Here is a 15,238-nt window from a genome sequence, read left to right on the forward strand (position 1 = left end):
GGAGGAAAGCCTGTGATGCAGGTCTTAAGACATTTATCACTTAGGCGGATTCCACGAGTATGGATATGGTGCTGACCAAACAAGGATCTAAATCTGGGATATCTTGAAGTTAAGTCTAATATCAGCAGATCCTGGCGCTGCTAACTGTGCAATTGGACATCACACCTAAGACCACTAGGCATCCCTGCCCTCACTACAATGATAATGCCACACATTTATTATTTTTCATTTCACAGGCCTGCTGCCCCTATTGAAAAGCAGCTGGAAAAGAAATAAATTAAACATAAAAATATTTATTTTTATTATGTCTCCCGATAGTAATATAGACCCTCTTATAAAATATAAAATTTTATATATAAACCCCATGTCTACATCACTGTCAGTGATTCAAGAAGCCAGCTGCAGTTTTAACTCCAGAATGACTTTCACATAAATAAAAAAATGACTGACATCGCCATTCATAATTTTTAATTTTTTTTTTGACTGACCTTGTGTGGTAAAGCTTGAAATAAACCCGTGAAACATAAAATAAAAATGTGTGGCCTAAGAAAATAACATTCCTCGCCTTGCTCCAATAAACCCCCCTGACCAACTTCTTGACCAATAAGTAAGTCATCTGTATGAACTCCCCCGAACAAGACCGAACATTTACAGGACAATCCATATTTTCTGATATTACAGATTACTGAGAAAACGGCAGTGAGTGAGTGAGTTGGGTTTTGCGCTGCTTTTAACAGTATTGCAGTTATATCATGGCGAGTCAGCTTAATGTGGGAGGAAAGCCCGAAGTGATGCAGGTCTCAGACGTTTACCACTTCAGTGAAACCCACGAGCACGGGTATGGTGCTAACAAAACTAGAAACATAATCGGGGCGAACCGAGATTCGAACCCATAATCACAGGTTTCTGGCATGCCCAAGGGACGCCTTAGACAACTGGGCCACCTGTGCCCCCAAAACAGCAGTGAAGAAGAGGAAAATATTTTCCTTGTTACTATAATATTTTTGTGTCAACATTTGAACTAAGTTTGTTCACTATTGCTCAATCTCTGTGAAGAAATTTAACTTTGGCAGATTTAAAAAGGACCTTTCTTGTTGACTTTCTAAGCACCCATATTGCTTAGTTACAATAGGTGTTTTGTTTAAATGAGGTTTACTGTAAATTGATTGGATCTCAAGCCTTGCATAATTGAAACATGTCAGCCCATGTTTGAGTCTGCTCGCCTGAATATGGCTCTAAGCATCGTGTTCAGTAGAACTGAGTGTTATTGTACTATTATTACAAGAGCTGACTAGACAGAAATTTACCAACTCGTACTTCATACTAGTGGCCTCGTGAATACTGAATGCTTACAAAAGAGAAGCTGATTTACATTTGCAGGTACACATACGTATTCACCATGCACGACTACATGGGAGAATGAAGGAACAACATGGCAGTCACTTATAAACAGGACAAATCAGCAGTGAAGTACCCACATCTACATTTCATCCTCAGAAACTGAACCAGGCTCATTCTCAGACACTGAACCAGGCTCATCCTCAGACACTGAACCAGGCTCATTCTCAGACACTGAACCAGGCTCATCCTGAAACACTGAACCAGGCTCATTCTCATAATTCTTTGTTTGTTGTTTAATGCTGCACTCAGTTATATTATAGCTACATGACGTCAGTCTGTAAATAATCGAGTCTGGACTAGACAATCCAGTGATTGACATCACGAGCATCAATCTCAACAATTGGGATATGATGACACGCATCAACCAAATCAGCAAGCCTGACCACCCGATCTTGTTTGTCTCCTAATTCTACAAAATCCTTTTGGATTGCAAGGCTTCAGGGTTATTGATCCTCATTTCTGAGAAAAATAATTCCCTGTCCTTTCAGTTCTGATACCTGGCCAATCTCTCGCACTGTCACTAGACTCATATGTACTCAGGGTTTTCTGTGACGCACAAATGTTGAGATTGGACGCAGAAAAAGAATATATAATGATATCCATTATACCACGCATAAAGAGCAGTTATGGGTGTCTGACATGTCATCCATCAGATGTGTCTAACGTCCACTTCATCATTGGTTCATTCCAGGCTCTATTTAAAGTAATTATCAAATATGTACAGTACACTACAGCATTTCAATACATGTTTACAGGACCCTCATATTACCAGCTAGGACCATTAAAATAAATTATTGGGGGTCCCCTGGACCCCTACTTTTGTGAGTCAAGGTAAAACCCGGGTACTCACATATCAGTCGAGTGAGTGAGTGAGTGAGAGAGCAAGTCATGTTTTACACCAGTATTAGCAATATTCCAACAATATCAAGGAGCTTGACACCAGAATGGGCTGCACCCATTGTCCACATGCACTCACGTCCTTATATTTCTGAGTGAGTGAGTGAGTGTGTGAGTATGGTTTTACGCCGCTTTTAGCAATATTCCAGCAATATCACGGCGGGGGACACCAGAAATGGGCTTCAATCATTGTTCCCATGTCGGGAATCGAACCTGGGTCTTCGGCGTGACGAGCAAAACGCTTTAACCACAAGGCTACCCGACTGCCCCCTTATATTTCTGATACTTGGCCAATCATTTTCTCCGTCACCCAACAATTTGAGTGAGTGAGTGAGTTGTGTTTTATGCCGATTTTCGCAATATTCCAGAAATATCAAGACATAAGAAATTGGCTTCTCACATAAATTAAATAATTTAACCAACAATAACATCAGATTTGACCAGACTCACAAGTTAAAAGTGGCAGAAACTAAATAAATAAATTCTTGGTATGTACTGATACTGATAAACATATACGTATAATTATTTTCAATTTTACTTCTGTCCTGTATCAAAATATGACATAACAAATTTTTGACATTTGACACCAAACTGACTTCTGAATCTAGCACTATCACAAATAATAAATACCCCTGCAACATGTTATCATATTCTGAGAATAAAACCATGACCTAAGTGGAAGTCTGAGAGGCTTTCTTCCAAGACAAATTTCTCTTCTTTCTTCCAGTTCACAAGTCAAATCTTTGCAAAAGTGTTTTACCGACGCATCAGAACTTTCATATTTCATAATTTTGGGTTTCAAGCAGAAATAAAATTTGGTTGAAACAAGATTCATGATAGCCTATAAAACCTGGAATATGGGTTTAGTTTGAATTTTAATCTCATGAAAATCAGATCTTAGTACTCGCTCCCGCTAACCTAAGATCTGAGGACATGTTAGTCATTTCATTGGTCGGTCAAAGTTCGTGAAAGGTTGTTCTTTGTGTTGTGATAGTAAGCACAAACATCTGATGCTAATGACATTGGTTCGAAGGACTTGATGAAAAATAGTCACATGCATTCTCAAGCTAATCATGATTTTCAGCCCTGAATACATTATCATCCCTCCTAACCTAACACTGTGATATACCTGAAAACATCCGCAAAGCTTACAGGATATGAATGTTGTATATTACATTCTGACGGTAATAAATAGCAACTGTAAACACATATATACATGTGATATCACTGTTATACATCCTCTGCATAATTTGCCTGTCTCTGAATCCAAAGTCTCAATCTGTGTACGCCTTTACACCACATTGCCGCACATCACATCAGGGGACTGATCAATGTGCTTCGCCATGTGGGAATAGAACCTGAGTCGTCCATGTGACAGAGAGCACTAACCACTTGGCCATCCAAGCCATCATCTGTTGATTCAGCCATTGAAAGGCACACCATTCAGTGAAACTATCACTGTGAATCACTTGCTATGCTGAAGTCATGACTGCAAATGAAAACACTAGGAACATGAAAGATATACTAAATACACAATCAGTATATCATACATGGTTGGTTTGGTATTCAGTGCTGTAAATAAAGTGATGGTAGCCAAAAATAAACCCCAAAAAACTAGCATTTGGACTCAAACTCATCAATGCCCCTGGGACAGCTCCAGCCAATTCATAATGTGGCAATAATAAAAAAAAATCCACAAATTCAAAACATAATGCATGACATTAATGTTTACCACAATTGTCAATCAGTTGAGTTTTGTTGCATGGCTGCAAGATTTCAATATGTTGGCGGTGAAATGTTGCAATGGGGAAATACATTGAATTTTCCCACCATTTAAGAATATTCTAAAAATGTCACATTTTTTTAAACATATACCATACAATATTCATTTAGGGTTGTACCATGCATGATGTTAATAATGCATGAGACTTGAACAAGCAAATAAATATGTTTGTCAAAGAAACCAAAAGAATCCAAACAGAAACATTCACTGAAGGTGCTGATCTCATACGTGTACAATCAAACTTTAACGTCAATTTCACATATGAATTGCAAATAAAATCTGTCACACTTTCTATTGGCTTTTCAACAGTTCACAAGTTGAACCAATGGCCTCAAAACAGGTGCCCCCACAAGACGGACCAATGGCCTCAAAACAGGTGCCCCCACAAGATCCATCAATGGCATCCAAACAGTGGCCCCTCGAGATGGAACAACGGCCTCAAAACGGTGGCCCCTTGAGACTGCAATCCCAAGTCATACCTACAGCATAGGATAAATAAGTATGTCTGTATAAATATCAAACTCCAAGTGTCATCAACCCTCATATCTTGTGAAGGATCCCGTCAACATCCTGAACAGCTCTTCCTTTACCATTTCCTGTTGTCATCCTTTGAGGAAGCCAAATCTGATACACAAGGAAAGGAAATGTTTCTGTCCTTCCTCATCTTGAGACTCCCTCATCTCACAGAAACACAAATAATTCAATCATTATACTGAAGTAATCATAATGTTTCACAAAAAGCTACATCAACAGATTTTTCTCATTGGAACATTTGTTGAGGTACTTTTGACAGAGAATGAAATCTTTACATCCTTCTTCATAAAACTGAGACTTTCCTCTCATTCGGTAGAATGTCCATGTCCAAGTGGGAAACAGTTGTGAAACTGACAAGTCGTTTCCATGGTGATGTAAAGGTCCTGGTCATAATAAACCCTACTTGTGCAAGGATTAAGGAAAATATTTTATCAAATGGAATCAAGCAACGATTAAGTTCCAAAGTGTAGGTTTTGATTTTGAATATAAACCTCTGTGCCATGTTCACACCTAGTTGGCATATTTAAAGAACTTGTCGCAGGAATATTTTAAACCATTTCTTTTCTTCTGATTTATGAAAATCCCAAACTCTCTTCGTATCCTGATTCCTCTTCAATATGATGTCACCTATGCTTTGTTTGGAATCTGAGGAAGAAAAATATGTTATTGGATGACCGTGAGCAGTTTCCATCACTTAATACACCGCCAGCAAGGATGTCACATCATGATTTCATATTTTGAAATTCACAGATCCTGGACTGCATATTCATATCAGTGAGTGAGTGAGTGAGTGAGTATGGTTTTACGCCGCTTTTAGCAATATTCCAGCAATATCATGGCGGGGGACACCAGAAATGGGCTTCACACATTGTACCCATGTCAGGAATCGAACCTGGGTCTTTGGCATGATGAGCAAACGCATAAACCACAAGGCTACCCGACCGCCCCCATATTCATATCAATTCATATTGGACACATGATGACAGGTCTCATATTGTGTTGATAAAAAGTGAGTTAGTATGGTTTTACGCCGATATAAGCAATATTCCAGCAATATCAAGGCTGGAGAAATGAGCATCACCCATTGTACCCATTAGGGGGAATCGACCTAAGTCTTCAGAGTGAAGAGCCAAAGCTAAAGGCTTCTCCGCCGCCCACTTCATAAAGAATGAATCCAAAGTTAATGACTGCTGTCTGCAATGTCAGGTATATCACAGTGGCCTTTAAATACAGTTCCTCTGGTTACGATGGCACACTCGTTATCAGCCAACTCACAAACCCCCCAATTCTCATGTTAGATGGCTCTTACAACAAGCATAAGGGCACATGATAAAGATAAGCCTCTAGAACATCATTCAATCTACAACAAAGCTATTTAGTGTTTACTTGGCAACAGGCAACACATAGAGCCACATGGCTCTGTAGCTCACCTGACTCATGAAGAAATTATTGTTGCCAAGTCTAAAATCGGATCGCAACTTTGTGTTTGTTTGTTGGTTTATGCCGCACTCAGCAATATTCCAGCTACATGACGGCGGTATGTAAATAATCGAGTCTGGACCAGACAATCCAGTGATTGACATCATGAGCATCGATCCACACAATTGGTATACAATGACATGCATAATCCAAGTCAGCGAGTCTGACCACCCGATCCCGTTAGTTGCTTTTACGACAAGCATTGTCACCTTTTATGGCAAGCATGGGTTGCTGAAGACCTATTCTACCCCGGATCTTCACAGGGCCGGAACTTTGAGAACCCCATTGAGAGACACTAGAGCTGGGATCATTCATACAAAGTTTCAGCTCAAAAGACCATGTAGTTACAGAGAATTTGTCGAACATGTAAAAGTTAACATGGACGAACAACAGGATGGACAACCAAATGATGTGCCACAACATAAGCCCACCTGACTGTGAGTCAGGTGAACTAACAAATTAACTGTAGGTTGGAATAAGCGAAGAAGTTTTTGATTACTGAAAAACACATTCCTATCACAGTAATGCTGTCCTGTGTGAATCTGAGATATGGTTATCAATGTAGGTGTGATACCCTTTATTGAACAATCAGAATACATCATTCTGCATCATTGTTCATGATGGAATTATCTGTAAAAAACTAAACATACCTTTTCAAAATGAATCTGTTGAACGATCTTGGTCTTGGGTGGCCTCCCTTTGATGATGGCATAGCAGAACAGCGTGATAACCATCACAAACAGGAAGTAACTCGTGTGCATCAAGTGGAGGTTGATGACGGATCGGTCATGCTGACAAACAGAGGAGACACCTTGGTCAGACAAGAATCTCAGACAAATAACAACAAAATGATACATGGTTTCCTCGTCCATGCAGTGGCAAATCTAAGTCTGCTGTTGTTGGAGAGTATTGACACTTGTAGGGTAGTGGGAGTGGAGGGGAGGTGGGTGGAACGAAGGTAAACGCCTTCAAGAATATCGCAACGTGTGCTTGAGTGAAGGTAAGCGTGTACGCGTGCTTGCGCCCATTAGTGTGTGTGTGTGTGTGTGTGTGTGTGTGTGTGTGTGTGTGTGTGTGTGTGTGTGTGTGTGTGTGTGTGTGTGTGTGTGTGGTGGTATGCATGATGTGTGTGTGGTGTGTGTGTGTGTGTGTGTGTGGTTGTGTGGTGTGTGATTGTGGTATGCATGATGTGTGTGTGAGAGTGAGATTTGTGTATGTGTGTGGTATGCATGATGTGTGTGTGGTGTGTGGTTGTGTGGTTGTGTGGTTGTGTGTGTGTGTGTGTGTGTGTGTGTGTGTGTGTGTGTGTGTGTGTGTGTGTGTGTGTGGTTTGTGTGTGTGTATGTGGTTTGTGTGTGTGTGTGTGTGTGGTGTATGTGTGTGTGGGCGTGGGTGGGTGTATGGGTGTGAGTATATGATCATGATGATGTGATCAGCTTACACACTTCCTGATTACACATTTCCTAATCCTGATTTAAACATATTACCATTAATGTTCCTTGGCCACCTTGAAACATTTTCCAAGCCTTAAAAACATGAACAAGCCCAGATGTCTTGGGTTTAATGAAAGTCAGTAAAATGAGGTTTACGATTGTAACATATATTCCCCAGAAACAGTGTATGTTCGAACACAATGTTGAATAAACTTATGGATTATCTAAAGAACATCGGAAGGGTGTGTCACATTGACGACTGACCACCCTATCAATGTCCACCTACCATTGACAACATGACGGTGAGACTGGGGTCCAGCTTGTAGCAGACATCTCTACCCTATCAATGTACACCTACCAATGACAACATGACGGTGAGACTGGGGTCCAACTTGTAGCAGACATCTCTACCCTATCAATGTCCACCTACCAATGACAACATGACGGTGAGACTGGGGTCCAGCTTGTAGCAGACATCTCTACCCTATCAATGTACACCTACCAATGACAACATGACCGTGAGACTGGGGTCCAGCTTGTAGCAGACATCTCTACCCTATCAATGTCCACCTACCAATGACAACATGACAGTGAGACTGGGGTCCAGCTTGTAGCGGACATCTCTACCCTACCAATGTCCACCTACCAATGACAACATGACGGTGAGACTGGGGTCCAGCTTGTAGCGGACATCTCTACCCTATCAATGTCCACCTACCAATGACAACATGACGGTGAGACTGGGGTCCAGCTTGTAGCAGACATCTCTACCCTATCAATGTACACCTACCAATGACAACATGACGGTGAGACTGGGGTCCAGCTTGTAGCAGACATCTCTACCCTATCAATGTCCACCTACCAATGACAACATGACGGTGAGACTGGGGTCCAGCTTGGAGCAGACATCTCTACCCTATCAATGTACACCTACCAATGACAACATGACCGTGAGACTGGGGTCCAGCTTGTAGCAGACATCTCTACCCTATCAATGTCCACCTACCAATGACAACATGACGGTGAGACTGGGGTCCAGCTTGTAGCGGACATCTCTACCCTATCAATGTCCACCTACCAATGACAACATGACGGTGAGACTGGGGTCCAGCTTGTAGCAGACATCTCTACCCTATCAATGTACACCTACCAATGACAACATGACGGTGAGACTGGGGTTCAGCTTGTAGCGGACATCTCTACCCTATCAATGTACACTTAACAATGACAACATGACAGTGACACTAGGGTCCAGCTTGTAGCGGACATCTCTACCCTATCAATGTCCACCTATCAATGTCCACCTACCAATGACAACATGACGGTGAGACTGGGGTCCAGCTTGTAGCGGACATGCAGCACTGGCTGACTGTTGCACCACAACACCTTGGGATGTTTGCGAGTTCCCTTCAGACCAACCATCTTCACATGGTACTCAATCCCCGACTCTGAGTTACCGTGACACATGTCTGGCTTCCTGCAATTGAAACTTTTATTAGCCTGATGTGAAAATGTTTAAGTGGGTAAACAACTGTGTCATCAAACCGCACATTACGCATGTATATACCCGATAATATAAAGTGTGTCAGCGTGACATGTGAGGCAAAGCTGTAGTGGTGCAGGTCTTAGATAGTTCCCATGTAAAATCCATGAGTACTGTTATCATCCAAACTATCCAAGACACATTATCAGGGAAAATCTGGGATTTGAACCCAGGATCATAGATGTCTGGCTGCCTAAGGGATGCAATTCTTCAGATTATAAAATGTCAGACAGGGGCAAACCAGTATATTAGAAAGGATGACGTCCCTTTAAGCAATAGTAATGTCACAGTGGGGGACATCTGAATGGACAAAAGGCTACTAGTGGTGTAACGATTGGCCCCTCTAGTCTATATGTTTCTCCCCTCTAATATCCCACCTTCGATCTCTGAAATTTAAAACTAAATTATTCTAAATGCCTGTCAAGGACCTAAATTATTCAGGGTTGTGAGTCACCTTTAAAATGATTTGTTTGTTTGTTGTTTAATGCCACACTCAACAATATTCCAGCTAGATGACGGTGGTCTGTAAAACAATCGAGTCTGGACCAGACAATCCAGTGATTGACATCATGAGCATCGATCCATGCAATTGAGATCAATGAAATGCATCAACCAAGTCAGGGAGACTGACCACTCGATCCTGTTAGTCGCCTCTTACTACAAGCATAGTCGCCTTTTACTGCAAGCATGGGTTGCTGAAGACCTATTCTATCCCGGATCTTCATGGGTTTCCTTTAAAAAGAAAGAATATCAGGATACAAACTGTATCGTACCCATAGTTTGTTGTTAATGCGCACTCAGCAAAACTCGAGCCATATGACAGGAATCTGTAAATAATCAAGTCTGGACCAGACAATCCAGTGAGTGACATCATGTGCATCTCTCCACGCAATTGGGATATGATGACATCCATTAACCAAGTCAGCGAGACTGATCACCCGATCCTGTAATCGCCTCTGACGACAAGCATGTGTTGCTGAAGACTAATTCTAACCCAGAACCTTCACAGGACCTGCACCCAGTTTTGAGATGGAGACCCCGCCATATTGTTAAACCCCCCTAAGCTACCCCAACACCCCAGACATTCTGAAGGGCAGACCTTGTGTGGGGGAAGAATGACACTGGTGCCTGGAAGCTGATGCAGGTGAAGATGTTGACCGGATCACAGATGCCGCGGCGGTTGCATCGTGTCGTGTTCCACTGGAACGGCAACACAAAGGTCACATTCATCTCAAGGTCAGCTGCTTCACCTGAAAACAGAACAGCAATAAGATCACATTTAAGTCAACTGAAACATAAATATTCTAAACTGATGCAATATGTTAAGTCTGGCATATTGACACAACACCAAAACAAATAGCCATCCTTTTTCAGGTTCATAAAATCTACAGATATTACTATTCAAACAGTACAGGAGCAGTGAATAGCTTGTCATTATGAGTGAGTGACTGGGTGGTTGTGGTGTAACTGCTATAGCTACATCATCACATACTTTAGCGGCAGATCCCAGGCAGACAAACTAGCTGCCTAAAGAATGACTTTAACTCCATACCATCAGGCGAGGTGAAGACTATTGCACTTTCATAGTAATGTGCATGCATGTTGTGTGTATGATGTGTGTGGCTACTTGTAGAATGGACCAATGCTGGTTTTATCATGTTACTCCACTGAGATACCATGCTGCAGTTTAACATTGATACCCCACTCAGATACAGTATCTTCGAAGAGACCAGTTCTTGTTCTTTCCCTTTAGTGCCAGTATGATCAGGGACCTTCCGCTCTCTGGGCGATCTATAAGCAAACCCCAATGCTGCCTGACATTGAGGCAATGAGTAGAGAACTGACCAGATGGCTGTAAGGCTAAGTTCGTTGTTGTACAAGTTGTCATTAGATGTCAAGGAGGTGAGGCGAGGTGAAATTGGGTTTTACGTCGCATCCAAGATTATTGCACTTATATAGCATGTACGTGTGTGTGTTTGTGTGGCTGCTTGTACTAGTCCAGACTGATGCCGATTTATAGTGCTAGCTCACTGAGATACCATGCCGCAGTTTAACATGAATACCCCACTCAGACACAGTATACTGACTCAAGCCGACCAGTCCTTGTTTTAGCCCCTTAATGCCGAGCGCCAGACAGGGTAACAACAAGTACCATCTTTTAATGTCTTTTCGTATGACGCGGACAGGAATCGAACCCCGGACCTTCTGCTCTCCGGGCGGACGCTCTACCACTAGACCACAGAGGCGGTCCACATGTCAAGGAAGAAATTGGTCTGTGGAACCATCAGGCCATTTTGGCACCTTGACACACCATCAACCAAGTCAGCGAGTCTGACCACCCCATCCATTAGGTTGCCATCTTATCACGGCAAGGGAGTAAAGTGACTATCAAAGTCCAGTTTCAACCCTTGACAAACTAGCCTGGAATTATGGAGTTATATTTTGGCTGGACCAACAAGTCTATGCACAGTCCAAAATCATGTAACAAAATCGACATTCTGTTCATAAAGTGCCGTGCAGATTTTGGTCGATTGCAGGATTTGCAAAGCATGGGCATCGTGAACTGAGCGTCAACCTATATTGTCCAAATCATTTCAGGTTTTGAATCAAGGTGCTCATGTGATTTGATGCCTTTCATGAAGTAAGACCCATTTATTACAATAAAGATCTTGATTAGTCAGATGGTCTTGATAGGGTGCTGCCATTTTGTTTGAAGCAAATGCAAGTGATATGAGAGATGGAATCTGATTGGTCAATAGTAGGGACATAGAAGGGACATGATTCATAATAGCCACTGGTGGAGCCACGATCATGCCCAGAAATTACAGCCTAGTTTGGCAAGGGTGGAAACTGGAGTTTTATGGTCAGTTAACTCCCTTGCCTTGAGAAGATGTAGGGTCCCCATATACGACCAGCATAGGCTGGTGGGGACCTATTCTAACAGGCTTACACAACAGACTGCACCTACCATAGAGGCCCAGCTGGTCCCCCATCAGCGTTGTAGACAGGTATGTCACATTGTGGGGGATGTTCACAAAGTCCTGGGTCGGCTGCATCTCCACCATCATCGACAGCGACACATTGCTGAAGAACAATTACACCATGTACACCTCAATAACAATATACAATTGGATAAACAATTGTTAGCTAAAATCATTACCAAATATGCTCAAGGCCAAGGGCAAACTAAAACTTAATTTGCTAAGTCTACTTAAGAACTGACCAATATTAATTTACATTTAAGAAGTATAAACGTAAAACTGATGTGCAAACTGTGTAAATTTGTGTATAAACACAAAGACACATTGAAATCAATTCTTATAAATAAATACGTCAACAATAACTACTTCAACTTCACAGACTGCTAATTTCATCATTAACACAACAAAAAACTGTTGATAAAACCTATGAAATCAGAGACAATAATGCAATACAAGTCCTGCCCATTCTATTATCAGCCAATCAAGAAACAGTAGTCTGTCAGTGGGCATGGCCTAATTTATGTTGGTTTATGGAAACATAAATGCAAAAATAATTGCTTGCTAAGCCAATCAAAAGTCACGGAATTAATTGCAATTTATTTGTTACCATAATGACAAAAGCCATGTACATTAGTCCTTTGAGCTTCCTGTCAGACGTGCTTCCCTCAGGTAAATAGATATTAGAGCAAGATCTTACTATTTTGGTTAAGGGGAAGCTGTTACTTGCTGCCCATGGCAACGATACCTACACAACTCCATCTGGTGGCACTGTGGCCGTGGTGGTCACATCATGTTGGCCATCTATCATATTACGGCCATGTCTTGTGGTGCCAGCTGTGGTAGCATCCGATGTATATTCACTGGAGTTGCTCAACACACAAAAATCTACATCAGCAAAACTCTCCAGGAAGGTATTCCAGTCCTGAAATATAAGCAAGAAAGTCCCTTCATAACAACATTCTAAGTGACAAATGGTGTGGTAATTGGTTCACTTCACACAAATGATGGTAAATTTTAGGGCTGGGACAAGTCCAAATTTACCATCCGGGTACCCATCCCACTATTACCCTACCCTACCCGGGTACCCGCTATTGGTCTCAAGAGATGGGTACAAATGTCCGATTGGGGATAGTTTGACTGAGCCCTGGCAAAATGTATTTAGATACTCGAATAAAATGATCTGGTCATGCATACACTGAAGTTGACTGAAGTTTTATCTCTATTCAAACATATAAAGTCAGAAGGAATGTGTGCGTAGAAAAGAAATGCGAACATTAGTCACTTATAATGCAACCGCGGAAGCTCGAGATAATTTTTGCTATTAAACAATATATCACATGACTAACCACGGGTCTGGGTAGTACTGTGGGTACCCGGGTCCAACTCAGGAACCACCCGACCCGAGTACCCGAGTTACCTGTCCCAGCCCTAGTAAATTTCATACTAAAACAGTCTGCCTCTGATTGTGCAGGGCAAGTAATTATGGGATCCTTGAACAATGTTGAAGGTTCTGACAATAGTATCTCAATCTGAGAGACCTCTTGAATATTCAGTTTTTAAGGGCCAACTGACTAGCATCACTACTTAATAATGCTGCACATTTGGTTCCAAATTCAATTTAGCCCAGTAAAATATGCAGGTAACGTAACTCTACATTGAAAACACAGTATGTTTATCTCCTAATTTACTAAGCGGTTTAGAAACTAACAGTTTTAGGCCACGAGTCCTTATAATGATAACATATAGCAAAGCCCTTAAAAAGGGCAAATTTCTACTCGTCCTTATGATACCTTTACCATTGGGCAGTTTGGCAAGGACTATAGGACTAGTGCCAATTTCTAACGCTGCAAAGTATTGGGATCAACAGGATTACATGCAGGATTAGCAATGAATGAGCTTATTTCAAAGTGAGAGAACATTGATCTGGTGAGGTCTGTTCCAGTCCGATTTAGACAGCTTCTTTCCAATAGTAAATTGGTTGTTGAGACCATGATTTTAGTCTGAAGTCTGAGGTGTAAAATGTCCAAATTACAGAGTTGTAGGTCTGTTTCAGTGAAGGAAAAGTTATTAAAACCTGATGGGAAAATGTCCGTTCTTCGAAATCCGACTTTGAGAGAGTCCAATTTTGACAGATTATACTGTATGTACAGATTTCTATATGTAATACAAAGAGATTACCGGTAATCCATAGTATATTGTTATGACTGTTCACTTACCTTTCCTATTGTTTTCTTTCCTATTGTTCGGCTCATGTATTGTACAAATTGTAATTCAACTGTGTAAATATCTGGGAGGTGTCCTAAGTTGGAGAACTTGTACCCAATCCTAGTCACTTTTTATGAATAAAATATGTATGAACTAAACTCTTTTAACATGGGTGTGCCAGGACAAGTCGAATGACGCAGCTTCTGGCAACAAGTTTTTGTTTTTTGTTTTGTTTGTTGTTTAACACTGCACTCAGCAATATTCCAGCTATATGAAGGCAGTCTGTAAATAATCGAGTCTGGAACAGACAATCCAGTGATTGACATCATGAGCATTTGTCTTCGCAATTGGGATACATGCATCAACCGAGTAGGCGAGCCTGACCACCTGAACCCGTTAGTCGCCTCTGACGACAAGCATAGTTGCCATTTACGGCAAGCATGGGTTGCTGAAGACCTACTCAACCCCGGATCTTCACAGGTCTGGCAATAAGCACAAGCGCTGGAGTTTTCTAATCAGTACCCACCTCTGGAATATCTGGATTGGGCATGTCTCTCATTTTGACAACATAGGCAAACGTGACGAGGGCGATGGCGAACGTAGCAAGACATATCATGAAGATGACCAGTGGAGGACGACTGTAGGCGAAGCCACGGAGGTTCTCACACACTGTGTACGCCATTACGACTTGATACGGTACGCTGGACAACTGAAATATCAAAAATATAGATGAGTGGTGGGGGGTCATTTATATGTTTGTTTGTGTCACCTCGCTGAATCATCTGTGTCTTAGTTTGGTGTAGCAGTTATATTTCCAGAGCTGCCCAGAGGCCAACCTGTGGCCCAAGGGTGCAGCAAATGTAAGTAGAGATCTCCAAATTTGAATTAAAAAAGAAACATAAATGTTAATATATCCCCTTGTTATAGGCTTACGGACACTAAAGAAACATTCGTAGTTTTCTCTCTAATCACATGAACAACA

The 15,238-nt window shown here is 41.6% G+C and overlaps 1 protein-coding gene across 1 annotated transcript in view; it reads right to left on the bottom strand.

Annotated features, from left to right (window-relative positions):
- Positions 1-829: 829 nt before the first annotated feature.
- LOC124133347 (transmembrane protein 248-like) overlaps positions 830-15,238 on the bottom strand; it is a 20,568-nt gene continuing 6,159 nt past the window's right edge. The window contains exons 2-8 of the mRNA XM_046497716.2: positions 14,783-14,965; positions 12,801-12,973; positions 12,039-12,154; positions 10,170-10,320; positions 8,836-9,004; positions 6,745-6,885; positions 830-5,260 (exon numbers count right to left, since the gene is read on the bottom strand). Of these exons, the coding sequence (XP_046353672.1) occupies positions 5,243-5,260; positions 6,745-6,885; positions 8,836-9,004; positions 10,170-10,320; positions 12,039-12,154; positions 12,801-12,973; positions 14,783-14,938 (924 nt within the window). The 5' untranslated portion in view covers positions 14,939-14,965 and the 3' untranslated portion in view covers positions 830-5,242. The remainder of the gene's footprint in view (positions 5,261-6,744; positions 6,886-8,835; positions 9,005-10,169; positions 10,321-12,038; positions 12,155-12,800; positions 12,974-14,782; positions 14,966-15,238) is intronic.

Source organism: Haliotis rufescens, unplaced genomic scaffold (genome assembly GCF_023055435.1).
Source record: "Haliotis rufescens isolate VD_foot unplaced genomic scaffold, xgHalRufe1.0.p SCAF_21, whole genome shotgun sequence".
NCBI classification, from domain to species: Eukaryota; Metazoa; Mollusca; class Gastropoda; order Lepetellida; family Haliotidae; genus Haliotis; species Haliotis rufescens.